At 41.3% G+C, this 14,633-nt stretch overlaps 1 protein-coding gene across 1 annotated transcript in view; it reads left to right on the top strand.

Moving 5' to 3' along the window:
- Positions 1 to 6,930, top strand: part of RNF38 (ring finger protein 38) — a 315,609-nt gene extending 308,679 nt beyond the window's left edge. The window contains 4 exon segments of the mRNA XM_044270790.1: positions 4,108 to 4,192; positions 4,370 to 4,491; positions 6,226 to 6,325; positions 6,494 to 6,930. Of these exon segments, the coding sequence (XP_044126725.1) occupies positions 4,108 to 4,192; positions 4,370 to 4,491; positions 6,226 to 6,325; positions 6,494 to 6,556 (370 nt within the window). The 3' untranslated portion in view covers positions 6,557 to 6,930.
- The last annotated feature ends 7,703 nt before the right edge of the window (positions 6,931 to 14,633 follow it).

Below are 14,633 nucleotides of genomic sequence, written 5' to 3'. Positions count from 1 at the left end.
AGTATGAAATTCACGCATCTCTACTCGTGAACGCCATTCCTACAGAGATTCAATCATATTAAACTGTATTCAGGATCATAATCTCTGACAAGCAGAGCAGAGAGGAGGACGAGGCAGCTCTTTACCTCAGTGCTCTGAAGTAATTTGTCAATCTTTGTGATTAGGACAGGTTTTGTGTGTACTAATAGGACGGCGGACATTTTATTTCTCCGAATGATTGCTCCCTAGACAAAACGAGTCATTATAACCAATTAAAGTTATTTGGAAATATATTTATAGTAAAGTAATATTTACTTATTTTCATTATCTTAATTCCTGGATGACCCCTTTAAAGACTTGATATGCACTCTACATGTACATGTACAGCACATGTCAGGAATGGGTTAAACGATCCCCAGACATCTAATATTGACAGCCTATCCTAAAGCTAGGCCTTTAAACAAAAAAAAATTATTAGCTTAAAGGGAATCTATCACCAGTTTTACGCTTTCTAAAAGCTCCAGCGCATGCTGATGAGTCATTATATTCATGAGCTCCTGGCTCTCCCCACCCCATGCTGCTGTATTATTATTTTTACTAATGATCTGCAGCAAAAGTGGATTAGTTTAAGTCACCCACCCGTTTTGGTAAGGGGATCTGTCAACAATTTATTCTACCCTTAGTTAAGATGTGACAGATTCCCTTTTAAAGGCGATCTCCACATTTAGGGTCCATTCACACATCCGTGTGTGTTTTGTGGATCCGCAAAACACGGACATCGGCAATGTGCGTTCCGCATTTTGCAGACCGCACATCGCCGGCATTCTCATAGAAAATGCCTTTGCGGACAAGAATATGACATGTTCTATTTTTTTTTTTTTCGTGATCGGAATTGCGGACCCGGAAGTGTGGATTCGCAATTCCGGATCCGGGCAGCACATCGTGCTGCCCCATAGAAATGAATGGGTTCCGCAATTCCTTGCGGAACGAAATTGTGGTTGTGTGAATGGACCCTTACTGCAGTTTTAAAACGTCTAATTGAAGCCTTCCTTATAAAATTCCTGCTGTTGTTTTTCTATAACTGGTGTGCTGACCTGTGTCTCCATGGTAACTGACAACAAAAAGCCCTATTGTCTGATCCTGCAGTCAGTCATATTTTTTTTTTCTATCGATACCTTATTTTATTTCTTGTTATTCTAATGTATATTAGGAAAAAGTGGGAAGGCTTTAACGCATTAACACTCAGTAACATTATAGAATATCCTAGTGATGGCGCTGGTTCAGGAGATGGGCCTGCACCATCACTTGTGGGTGATGACTCAGTAGTGACCGCAGCCAGCATCTTAGCAGTTAGGCCTCATGCACACTACCATTGTTTTGGTCCGCATCCGAGCCGCAGTTTTTCTGGCTTAGATGCGGACCCATTCACTTCAATGGGGCCGCAAAAGATGCAGACAGCACTTCGTATGCTGTCCTCATCCGTTGCTCCGTTCCGTGGTCCGCAAAAAAAAAAGTAACCTGTCCTATTCTTGTCCGTTTTGCGGACAAGAATAGGCAGTTGTATCAATGGCTGTCCGTGTGCGCTCCGCAATTTACGGAACGGCACGGACGCCATCCGTGTTTTTCGGATCCGCTATTTGCAGACCACAAAACACACAACGGTTGTGTGCATGAGGGCTTAGACAGAGGGAGTCCTCTGTCCTCCATTTGGTTCCTGGCATGTAATATACAGTGTATAGTACGAAAGAAAAACAGCTTCAACGTTGTTTAAAAAAAAAGACCTTGTATCAATAGAAACTAGCTCACCCCACAGAAAATGATCCCTCACACAGCTCCGTCAGCAGCAAAATAAAAAAAAGTTATAGGTTTTGGAAAATGGTGTCGTTATTACCGTACAGTGAACACTGTAAAAGGGAACCCTAAAAACACGAACAGTTTTTTAGTTTTTTCACCCCAAAAATGTCTTAAAATTTATACAATTCACTTGAAGTACCGCAAAATCGTGCCATTATTAAAATTTAACTTTTCCTACATAAAATAAGCCTTAGGCCCCTTTCACAAGGGCGTGACTGATTAGGTCCGGATGTGTTCAGTGAAACTCGCACTATTTTGCAACCAAGTTCAGTCAGTTTTGTCTGCGATTGCGTTCAGTTGTTTAGTTTTTTCCACGCGGGTGCAATGCGTTTTGATGCGCTTTTCACGCACGTGATAAAAAAACTGAAGGTTTACAAACAACATCTCTTAGCAACCATCAGTGAAAACCACATTGCACCCGCACTTGCTTGCAGATGCAATGCGTTTTTCACGCAGCCCCATTCACTTCTATGGAGCCAGGGCTGCGTGAAAAAAACGCAGAATATAGAACATGCTGCGATTTTCACGCAACGCAGAACTGATGTGTGAAAAACAACGCTCATGTACACAGACCCATTGAAATTAATGGTCAGGGTTCAGTGCGGGTGCTATGCGTTCACGTCACGCATTGCACCCACGCGGAAAACTTGCTCGTGTGAAAGGTGCCTTAGAAGAATCCTGTCACCACCGTAAAGCCTCTACAACCGCCCTCAGTACCTCACCACTATAGCCATCATGACTCCAACAATGTGTTTGCCTGTTTTTATCAAATGGAGAAGTTTGCCAAAATCAACTTTATTCATCCCATATGTTGTATGCAAATTGGCTGCTTGAAGTTAAGGGGGCAGGGGACTTGATGTGCCCACATCATGTTTCTTTCCACTTGATTTACGCCTCAGTGCTTTTTTTTTCTCTTCAAATGCAATGTGTCTGAGATCCCATGCATGCGCCGTTCTTCAGAGTCTTACTCTTGGGAGTCAAAAGGAAACAGAAGGGCGCATGCGTGGGATCTCGGGAGCTTTGCGCCAGTCAGGGAAAAGGTCAGGAGAACAGAGCAGCTTGGTTGACTTAGAGTGTCAAGAACACTTACCCCTTGACTTCAAGCAGCCCACTCGCATACAGAGTTGGACTAAGGTGCCTAGGGCCCTTCAGTAAAATTTATTGTGGGGGCCCACCATTCGGATACGTTCAGTTATTTCCTCCTTACACAGCAGCAAGATGATTGATTATGGGGGTCCCTGCAGTGAATTTGGGAAGTCCAGTCTCTGGGAAAAGAGAACACTTGCTGCCCTTCCTCTGTAGCTATGTCATCTCCACTATCGGATCGTGTCTATAATGATGAACTTGTTTTTTTTTTTTTTTTAATCTACCAATTTTTTTTATATGAACATAGGCTGGTTGAGGTGCTGTGCATTGTATATATGTATGTAGTGCAGTAACTCTAATGTTTTATGTGCCACTTGTGTAGAGGGTGGGAGACTAGGGGCCCACCTTGGTATTCCCCTGTATCCCTGTGGGCCAGTCCGAGCCTGCTTACATATGCTGCGCGGGGATGAACAAAGTTGTTTTTTGGCAAAGCTTTCCATCAGACAAAGGCATTGTTGGAGACATGATGGCTTCAGCTGTGAGTTACTGGTGGTGACTGGTTCCCTTTTAAACGGAAAAATAAAACAATGATGGCTTTTGGAATACAGAGATCAAACAAAATTAAACGCCAAGCTTTAAGTATCAAACTCTGCTGTGTCTTTAAGGGGTTAATGCCCTAACCAATCCCCCTCATCCTCAACCATTGCATGACAGACTCTGAGGAACATTGTCCGTTCACCAAAGCATCAACTTTTTGAGGTAGTTTGCATAGATCAATTTGTGCATTTGTACAATAGGGGGAGGCTAACGTTATAGTGACAGGTCAGTGAATTTAATCAATGATGGGCTGTGTTTTGAGACCTCCGTAGATTGTTGGAACAAGGGGGTAGAATCACTCAGCTGAGCACTGTGCCCCTTTACCTCTGTTTTCTTGGAGACTGGAGCAGAGTGGAGAACGGATGCATTGAAAGTCCGGGTCCATATACCAGTAGTCCTGTTCTCTAAGGAGAGAGCTAAAAACAGCCACATGGTCAAACGTTGGACACTTCCGGAACCCTACTGATCTAAACTTGTGAATTTGTTTATTACCCTTTAATTCTCTGTTCATGTTTGTATACTATGATACTTTGTGTTAAGATAATTTAATGTCCTATTGTGTTTTTTTTTTTTTTTTTTTTTGTCTTTAAGATCAATGCTTCCAGTGCCTCCTACTGTGGGACCAGCCTTTAGCTTTGAATTGGATGTAGAAGATGGAGAGGTGGAAAACTATGAGGTTGGTGTATGTATTCAGAGACATTTACTTTTTGCTATCAAAACCAAACCCTTTGAGTAGTTGTTGAAGATTGTTAAATATCCTTGTTGCGAACATGTATTTCCAAATGTGTCTCCCCTCTGACCCTTTTTTAAAATACATTTTGTTGTTTAGTAACACATTTCCTTTCAATTCCAGGCATTGCTAAATCTTGCTGAAAGGTTGGGTGAGGCTAAACCACGAGGATTAACAAAAGCAGATATAGAACAGCTTCCGTCGTATAGATTTAACCCAAACAACCACCAGTCAGAGCAGACCTTGTAAGTAAATGTGATAACCATAGAAAATGCTTTTCTGTAATAGGTCTGTTAACTGTAAATTTTTGGAGCACTGGCTTCCATCAGTTTAAACTGGTATAAAGCTGGCCCAGATATAAGATGACCTGAGAGTATCTCAGAAGACAACCCGGAAGCTCTTACCATGGGTCCAACATCTCCTATCCCTTGTAGACAGCTTTCACTGGGGGAAGCTTCTGCTATACTACATGGACAGCTCAAGTCCACTAGAACAAGAGCAGCTTTTTTTTCTCTTCTTTAATAGTTGTTCCCCCACCTTCTCCCATCTCGGGCAAAGGGGAACTGAACTGGGGACCTCCCTCTGGATGAATGGCATTATATTGGAGCGCTATTGTTATGTCATATGTTGGTAGGAAGAGCTTGATTAAAAAAGAAAAAACGCACCCTAAACCTGTGGTTCTCAGCCTTTCCATGCCAAGTACTCCCTAATGACTAGAAGTTTGAACGTAGTATTGCGAAGGAACCTAAATTGCTATGGTCATAGCCTCAGTTCTAAGCCTTTGTCAATAGATCCTTCAAATTTTCCAGAAAGAATTGTACAGCATGCAGCGCTAATCTTCCTGTCAAAATGACAGACATCACATTAGGCCCAATTATGGATGACTATTAAGTTTTAAATTATATTCGACTCTACAAAACATGCAGGAGAGTGCAACACTACATACATACAGCAATACATCCAGCATTATCTCCATTCAGACCAGACCATCATGATGACCATCAGCCGTGTTTAATCTCTGCAGAGTTTGCCATACAAACATCATAGGTTCCGGTTTTCCATCATCCTCCAAACTTTCCTAATATGCCATCCCCAATATTGTGTTCATTGTGCTCCCCAATACTGTACGGCAGAAACAGTCCCACTGAAAATACCAGTACCATACGCAGTGCCCTAGAAATAATTGCACCCAGCAAATAGTGGCAAAAAATTGTCCCCCCAAAAAATAATTGTCAAGGTGCCCTCCACAGTAATGGGGCTCCCAAAAGTCCTACCCAAAGTAATAATTATTTCCCAGAGTGCTCTTTATAGTAATGGTGCCCCTACAGTGCCCCAATACTAATAATTTTCCTCCATTGCGCCTTAGAAGCAAGAATACCCCCATAGTGCCCTTAGTATTAATACTATTCCCCATAGCCCCCCACAATCATCTGCCTAATTGAGCGGTGTAAAGATTTTTTTTTTAGTTAAACTTGTGCCTCATCAAATATCTTTTATATAATGGCATTACATGTTGTTCTTTGTTATAAACACAATTGCTTGTTCCTTTTTATGTACCCGGAGAAGAAGACGGAACGTCTCTGAAACACCTTGTCTAGATTACACTTAAATAGCATTTTAATAAACCTTTTAACAGTATCTAGTAATGACACCCTAGATCCTGAGTCTTATGTTTTACCTTTTTATAAATGGTTTGGTATCTATACAGAGGTGTTTTCTGGCATTGTAATTCTGTTTGCAATGATAATGAGCCTGTTAAGCTTGGCGAACAGTGTAAAAATTGTAGGATTTATATAAACTATCAACGGAGATGTGAAAAATTAAATATTTTTCTTGGCATTTTTTTGGGTGATATTTGTGTACTAATTAATATGCCCACATACCCGTATTTTCATGAGCAGAACAGTGATTTCCATGGTTTCCAATGTATATGCCTGACCAAGTGTGAAATTAACCAATGTTTCCTTTTCCTTCTCCAGGTGTGTAGTATGCATGTGTGATTTCGAGTCAAGGCAACTTCTAAGAGTCTTACCGTGCAACCATGAATTCCATGCCAAGTGTGTTGACAAGTGGCTTAAGGTAAGATTTTATCAAAGCAAGTTCGCACTCCAGCTATTTTAATGCGTTGCTACATCTTAAATCCATACTTCAACTGCATTTTATATCATATTTGTCCTTTTTTCGATCATTATTTTTTTTTTTTTAACAGTTTTACCATATTCTTTCTTTTTCTTTCTTTTTCGTCAGGCAAACCGTACCTGCCCTATATGTCGAGCTGATGCTTCAGAAGTTCATCGTGATTCCGAATGACCGGTCTGACAGCACAAGTCCAGCTCGGGTGTTCCTAGTCACATGTGTATTTGTGTATTTTCCAATGCACATGCATAGCAACCATCCATTGAACTTAACCCGTGTGGCTTCCAGCCTATTCTTTACACAAAAGGGTCGATGGATCTCTTTTTGCACTGTGTGATTTAATCAATTATAAAGCTTCTAATTAGTCTTCACAATTATGGGATTGTTATACTAACCGTGTGATTGGGACTCCAAAGATTATTTTTTATATTCCTTAGCTTATTTTGTGTGTGCACTAACATTCCCTGGTTTTCGTGTGATCATTCCGAGTGTTTTTTGCTGCAAGATTACGTGGATGTGATCTTTTAGCATGTGCTTTTATATTTAAACAGGAAAAAAAAAAAGACTAAAAACAAAACAAATGACAGTGGTAGCTCCAAACAATTTAGCAATCTACCTTATTATAGAGCCTTCAGATACTGTGAGAGCAGACGGATGGAATGTGAGACTGTGTGATAATAGCCATGTCGCTTTTGTATGTTTGCTTGTGTCAAGCACAAGAGCGTATGTATGGTTGAGAACATATATACCAGCATGTACTGAGAATGTATGTGTGTAGTATTACTTATGCTGCAATGTATACTCTTGTGTGTTATTTAAACAGTACTAGTACTGTACACTGGTTTTATTTTCTTGTGTTTGCAGTTGCACACTGAATGCTAAGGGTGTAGCAATCTATAGGCATTTCATACCCTTCCTTACATTTTTCACATGACTTTTGTCTATACAGCGTCACCATTTATATCACTTTTTGCTCATTTGTGCCACTGCAGAGAAACAAATGTATTTTAAGTCAAATACCAAATACATTATGTGACATTGATTTAGCGACTAGAATAAGCTGTTCATTTTTTATTATGTATTAAATTGGATGTCATTCCTAGTGATCAAATCTCTTGTGTACGTAATAATTCTCCCACCACTTAAAGGGGCAGTCCGGGTTCAGAGCTGAACCCAGACATAAGCTCCGCTTCACTCATTTAGCCTGTATGAGTGAAGCATCAGAGCATTTTTGCATTTTGCAGGGAAAGGGCTTTTTCTTCACTATCGGTGACGTAACAGGTTTCTCATGAGTATGCTCGGATCACTGCTAGGTGGAAGACTCTGCCTAGCATACTGACAAAGAGATGGGTACGTCACCGGCAGTAAGCAAACTGTGCAGGGAAAGGGGGAGCACCACTCGCAGGCCAAATGAGTTGAAGGCGAGCTTATGTCTGTGTGTTCAGCTCTGAACTCGGACAAACCCTTTTAAGATTAAAGTGGTTCTGCAGTTAATACATATTGATGACCTATCCTCAGGATAGGTCAGCAATATCTGATTGGTGGCGGTCCGACTCCTTGCATACCCGCCAATCAGCTGTTTGAAAAGGAGTGCTGCTTCCTCTTCAAGATCACACTGTATGTAGTCTCGCTTGCAGCGGCGCAGTCAATCACCAGTGTTCATCCTGTTCTAGTGAATGGAACAAGTGCTTGTAATTACACTGCGCCATGGACATTTAAGAGACTATGTGCAGGGTAATCTTGAAGAGGAAGGTAGAGCTCACGTGAGCACCGCCTCCTCTTCAAATTGGTGATCGACAGGGGTGCTGGTAGTCAGATCCCCAGCAATCCATTATTGATGACCTATCTTTAGGATATGTACTGGCTGCACAACCCATTTAACTTGTATTGTCCCCTCCAATCCTTAGTTCCTTCTTGTAAGCCACTCATAGCTTGCTAGGTCCAAATTAGCTGTTCTCATGCTCTGCCTGTAAATTTATAAAGTAAGGTTTGTGGGACCATGTAAGTTTATTATTTTTAGTTTTTTTTACTTTTGCTAAAAGACAGTTTGTGGTCGATAATTTGGAATGGCCTAACAAAATTAAAAAGTTGATCCCCTCTGCTCCTTTTTCAACGGTTCCTGGGCCCCACTGGCCTCTGCTTCCTGGTCCCCCTTGACATGCAAGAAATGCCTGCGCAGCCAATCGTTGACCGCAGTGTTGACCCACCTCGGCCAGTAATTGGCTGAGTGGCCATTTCTTGCAGGAAGACCAGAAGGGGGAGATCAGCGGGGAACCTCAGTAAGCACTAGAATAGCAGCGATGGAGGGGGTTGGCCCTTCATTATATATTTTTCCTAAAGGGAGTCTGTCCCCTCCATATGGCCCTATACAGTGCTTACATGGCTCTGTAGCACACCTGTACAGGATTGTAACAGTACCTTTTGTTCTTTTCTTTAGACTTGCACCAGCAGGAAAAACGAAGTTTAATTTATATGCAAATGAGCACTTGCAAGTGCCCAGGGGAGGAGTTCAGTGTGTAGGTGCCCAGGCTGCTCTGCCTTCTTTTCACTTTACTCCTCCCCAGTCTCTGCCTTTGCCCACCCTCCAAGTCCGGACCTATCGATGAGGCAAGAGACTTGGAGGGCGAGCAAAGGCAGAGGCTGGGGAGGAGTAAAGTGAAAAGAAGGCAGAGCAGCCTGGGCACCTACACACTGAACTCCTCCCTGGGCACTTGCAAGTGCTCATTTGCATATGAATTAAACTTCATTTTTCCTGCTGGTGCAAGTCCAAAGACAAAGGTGCCGTTACAATCCTGTATAGGTGTGCTACAGAGCCACGTAAGCGCTGTATATGGCCGTATGGAGGTGACAGACTCCCTTTAAACTGGCTGGACTGTCACTATAAGGATAAGCGAAACAAGGTAGTTATGTCTTTTTCCTAGGGTTTCACAGCTTTCAGGACCAGTATGGTGTTTTTTTTATGTATGAGGTTTATCTTTGTTGAATATATATGTGCATTCATATCTCAGATCGGTTAGGGAATAGTCATGACCTAAAAATGTATACCAATACATATCTCATGTGGTTAGGAGCCAAAATGGTATGAAATTTATGGGTCATAACTTCATGATGTACATTAAAAGATGCTGCAACAAATAGTTTCCTACGAGGGTGCAAGTTCACAATTATGGTTTCCTATTATTGCCATTTGAATTATTTGCATTTATAACTTTTTAGATTCCATTTGTTTTTTTAAATATCATGTGCAAAGCAAATCGGCATTCTAGATTAGATTGAAGTCACATGGAACATTTTTTTGATTTTTGCATGGTTACCTCACCAATAGGGCCCATTCACATGACCGTATTTTTCTGTCCGCATTCATTTCGCAGTTTTGTGGATCAGGTTCAGAACCATTAATTTCAATGGGGCCGCAAAAGATGCAGACAGTACACAGTGTTCTGTCCGCATCTGCACTTCTGTTCCGATGCGCCGCAAAAAAGATAGAGCATGTCCTATTTTTGTCTGTTTTTGCAGATAAGAATAGGCATTTCTATCATAGGGAAGGATGCTCTGATACACAAAATGCAGAAAGCACACGGCCTGTATCTGTGTTTTGTAGATCCTCAAAAACGGATACGGTCATTTGAATGAGCTCTTACCATGGACTGCACTCTTACCAGCCAAGTCTCTACCTAATGGGACTCTTGTAACTCTCGCAAGGCATACAAGTCATGGGTCAATCGATTTTATGGGCAGTAATATAGCACCCATTTCTGTTGAATTCTGTATGATCATGGCATGTTCCATCAGACACCATATAATGCTGTTTTATTTTTATTTTATTTTTTTTCCCCTAGAAACTTTTTTTTTTTTGGGCCTTGTTGCTTGTTTAATGCCCATTTTCTTTTACACTCGCAAGACAAACAGACGAGATCAAAAATAATTTGGTAGCCCATTTTCAAATTCAATGTTTGTAGCATAAATATATTTTGCAGATTTCTTTTTTCCTGCAGTGCTACACAAATGGTTACTTTTTCCTTTGGTTGCAATAGCACAAGCAGCACAAATCTGAACATTGCTGTATTTTGCTGCCAGTCCCAGCTTTAAGTTGTGTGTATGTGTCATAAGTTGTGATGCATGTCTGACCCTCATCCTTGTCACAGTTTTGTGTATCAAGACAGTGTTATTCCATGCTGCTTGTCCTTCATCCGAGCTTGTGGTTCAGCGGGCTAAGACAAAAGCACAATTTTTTTGTGTTTTTAAATATATATATTTTTTTTTTATAATTCATAATGGTGAAAACGAACACCATATATCAAAAAATAAAATAACTCCATATATTAGCCAACCAAATGGACAAATGTTGCTTTTACTATAATTTTAAGTCCAACTAACCAGCCACTGAATGTCATGTCACATTTTTTATTAAACTTATGAAATCATGAAATTGCAAAAGTTGTATACCATGCTACGAATACTTTTTATATACTGCAAAAAAAAGTTTTTACCTGTATAGGCGAAATAACACTACTACACTCAATATTCACTTTATTAAAGCATGCAAGCATTGCACTTTTTCTAGCTTAGACTGAGATAAATGCAAAAAGAGAAAAAAAAGTCTAGGGTACACATTTATTATGTAATATTCTGTTCACTTTCTGGCACAATGCAGTTTACTGATTTATTTTAATTTTTTTTAATATAACCACAAATTGTTTAAAGAGCACTCTGGAGGCTGGTACTTCTGGAATGTTTTTGGATTCTAATTTTTAGATTTTATTTTTCTGCATGGGTCTCTTGCAGACATGTGCTGACTTGCTTCCTGTGGTTAATGTATTGAATAGACCTGTATCTATAAAAAGCACACATGCATGTGTTCTGAACCAGCTCGGACTGACTACAAACTTCCCTGTTTTCTTTGAGTTTTTCACTAAAGACCAACGTGTCCAGGAGGCAGAGGATGTTTCTCAGCTGTTACTGCCATATGTTCTATATCTGATGCCTCTAGCCCTAGCCTGCAGCAGTGCCTGACCTGCACATGATAATACATATGTTGGTTGTCATCTCCCACTTCCTAAACTTTTTATCTACTGTTTGCTTCAGCATTTGGGATTTTGTTTTGTTTTTTATTTTATTTTTTCCCCATTTATTTTTGCATGAAATCTTAGCTTTTTCATGTTTTATGTTTCTTGTCTAAGAGTGGTTATCAAGGCTTATAGATGTTCAGTATTTTGCCATTCATTTTCTTTCCTTATGGTCAAGTTTTAACATGCTTTGCCACTGTTACAGTATTTTTATCCCTCCCTATGAAATGTTTTGAACTGAATTATCTTTAGGCCTTACAGGAAGGAGCCTTTTGCCTGTTTTCCCCTCTTGGTACATTTACAGTTACCTCATTTTGCTATTTATGTGTGTGTTTTTGTTTTTTTTCAGATTTGCCAATGAAAGCTTATGAATTTTATTGGATTCATATTTTTCTTTAAATTGTTCTCTATGGTATCATTTAACATGACATGTAGTTTTAAATGTATTATAAATATCTGTAACCAAATCATTTGAAGGCTTGATAAATTTTTAACAATTTGTACATTTTTTATGAGAGTTACTAGTAATGCTTTACTAAGTAGTGCAATGATTTTATTTTTTATTTTATTTTATTTTTTACCCCCTGTGTCCAATTTTGGAGTTGAGAGAGGGTTGTTCAGTAATAAATGTATGATGTACACTTAAGACTCCTTTGCTTATTTTTTTTTTTATTTCGAAAGCTGTCTTTAGATCACATTTCATGGCCTCTGTTTAATGTGTACATTAAAGAGATACCTCCAGAGGATCTCATTCAGTGGCAATTGTCCCCCAAACTAGAGTAAGTGGTGTATAGTGTCGGTTGTGCTGAGTACAGTTATTAATTTTTTATCTTTATATTCACTTGCATTCTGATGCTGAGCTCCAACAAATGAGCAAAAAAATGCATTGAGAGGACTCCTATTTGAGTCCCCTCCATTATGTGCATGAGCTCAGGAGTCCTCTCAATGCATCTTACTGCCAGATTGTGGGAGCACAGCATCAGAATGCGATTCGGAATGAAGATAAAAATTTACATTACCATATTTTTCATCACTTACCAGTATATGCTGCTTACTCTAGTTTGGTGGGTGTTTAGGAACTGAGAGATTCTCTTTAAAGCTGTATATGAAATGAACAGTCGTAACTCCTGACCATTTCATTGGGCAGAAAACGGTAAAAGGGGACTGTGCTACCTGGACCATGCTTTACAGATTGGGTTGTAGGTCTTCGCATGTAGTATTTGCTTTCCTTACAGGAAATTGCGGGGGGGGGGGGGGAGAATCTGCATAAAATGTGTTGCAAAAGAGATGCAAAGTAAAATTGTCCATGGAAACTAACCATATTCCACCTTTTTAGGGTCATTTTAGACCAGCATTTTTCCAGTAGCAAGTGTCGATTGATGCTATAGCAAGCCAATTGCATGTGCCCGAATGATCGTAAATGAGCTTACACGTACACATAAACTTCCATTATTGTCTCCATGACTTCCCTGTTTATACAGGGTGATGTGCTGCCAACAACCAATGTTTTTTTTAATCCACATAACAGGTGTAAAGAAGCAAGGGATTGTCGGGTGATCAGTCATGTTTACACTTGAGTGGTCAATTGTGCCAACAGTCGCCACATATGAAAAGCCCTTGCCTCTTATGCCCATGACAGCACTGAGAGACCAGTTCTATCCCACCTGTGAAGAGCTTTTAAAAGGGAGAACATCCCCCTACTACCTTAGTTTGTTTCTTAGCATGCTATATGGAGGAAATGTAATCCAGTTTTATGCATTGCATTAGATGGACAGCTTAAGTGTCTGCCACAAGCTGGCTGTGACAGTCTGAGGTTCTTTGAGACTCCCCTCCTCACCCCTGGGCTAATGTCCTTCTGGTGTCATATTGTGGAGCTTTAGGCTTTTGCTGTGTACTTTGGACCTCCCTGGTGTGCAGGAGTTCTGGAGCATCTTGGTGGTTGTGCGGGAAGAAGCAGGTCCACTTTTACATGCCTTCCTTGTAGAGTCTCAGCATTCTGGAAGCGTGGTAGACCACCTTTTGGGTTGGTGGTTTGTGGCCTTCCGGAACAAAGGCTCTGCATAGATACAGGCAGTGCACTGCAGAGGAGTGGAATTCAGCCAGTCTCACAACGCTTCATTTATGTCATCTTTCTTGTTTCTGATCTACATCATGCCTATGGAATAGGGAAGCCAGTGTGCCACAGAGAGTAAAATAGTATTTTTCCTATCGCCCATGACAGCACCACCAGAGAGAGGAGGATCCGCCCCCACGAGACAGGAAACCTGCAGAATAGAAAGGGCGGACACTCTCCTCCCCTTCAGTGTGGTTACCTGTCTCTGGTGGGAAGCCTGCAGCATGGATGCATCAGATCCCCCTCTCTGGTGGCGCTCCGCTACTGACCTGCGGTCCCTGGAAGTTGGCGGCATCGAGGTGCGCTGAGGACCGAACAGAGGCACAGCTGAACTCCGGAGGGGGTATTCAGTGTGCTGGAGCTGTGAGAAGCCGGCACCTCCATGGAGGTGCCGCGAAGATTGACGCCGGCCGCCAGGGGGAGGAAGAGGAGGGGCTTCGGCAGTGAGTGCCGGATAGCGCTCCTGCAGTCATGTGACCGGCGTATGCGTCGGCGGTGACGTCATCGGTATGCGCCCTATGAGAGGAGCGCGATTTTTCCTATTGCCGGCGTCTGTTTGCGACCTGGCTGAGCTGCCTGCATCATGGAGGAAGACAAGCCATCTGAGGAGCCTGCTGTCCCTCCTGCTCCGGTACCTCTGAAGGGGTGAGTGTGGGTCTCTTATGACCTAGATTCCCTTTTACTAATTGGCATTACTGTTTACTTACAGGTTAAGCCTAAGAAAGTGGTGGCCAAAAAGAAAGTGTGCGCTTTGTGTAAAGTGGGGTTACCCTCAGATTGGGATAAAAAAATGTGCCAGGCCTGTATAGACAAGACGGTTGCAGAAGAATCTCCTTCCTTTTATAAATGTCTACAGGCGTTGGTTCGGTCAGAGGTTAACTCCTCCTTAACTGCTAAAAAGGATCAGAGGCCTATTCGTAAAGAAAGAGACCCAGCGAAATCCCATTTTTTCAGAAGAGGAAGATTTTCCTTCTTCAGTAATTGAACTTTCTGACGTCTCATATCAGTCCTCTCCTGATGAGGAAGAAGGTCAGGGGCGGAGACCGTGTTTCCCTGTGAAAGATACGGAGAA

Source organism: Bufo gargarizans, chromosome 1 (assembly GCF_014858855.1).
Source record: "Bufo gargarizans isolate SCDJY-AF-19 chromosome 1, ASM1485885v1, whole genome shotgun sequence".
In the NCBI taxonomy this organism is placed as follows: Eukaryota; Metazoa; Chordata; class Amphibia; order Anura; family Bufonidae; genus Bufo; species Bufo gargarizans.
The sequence above is the reverse complement of the archived record's forward strand: the minus strand, read 5'-3'. Positions and strand labels throughout refer to the sequence as shown.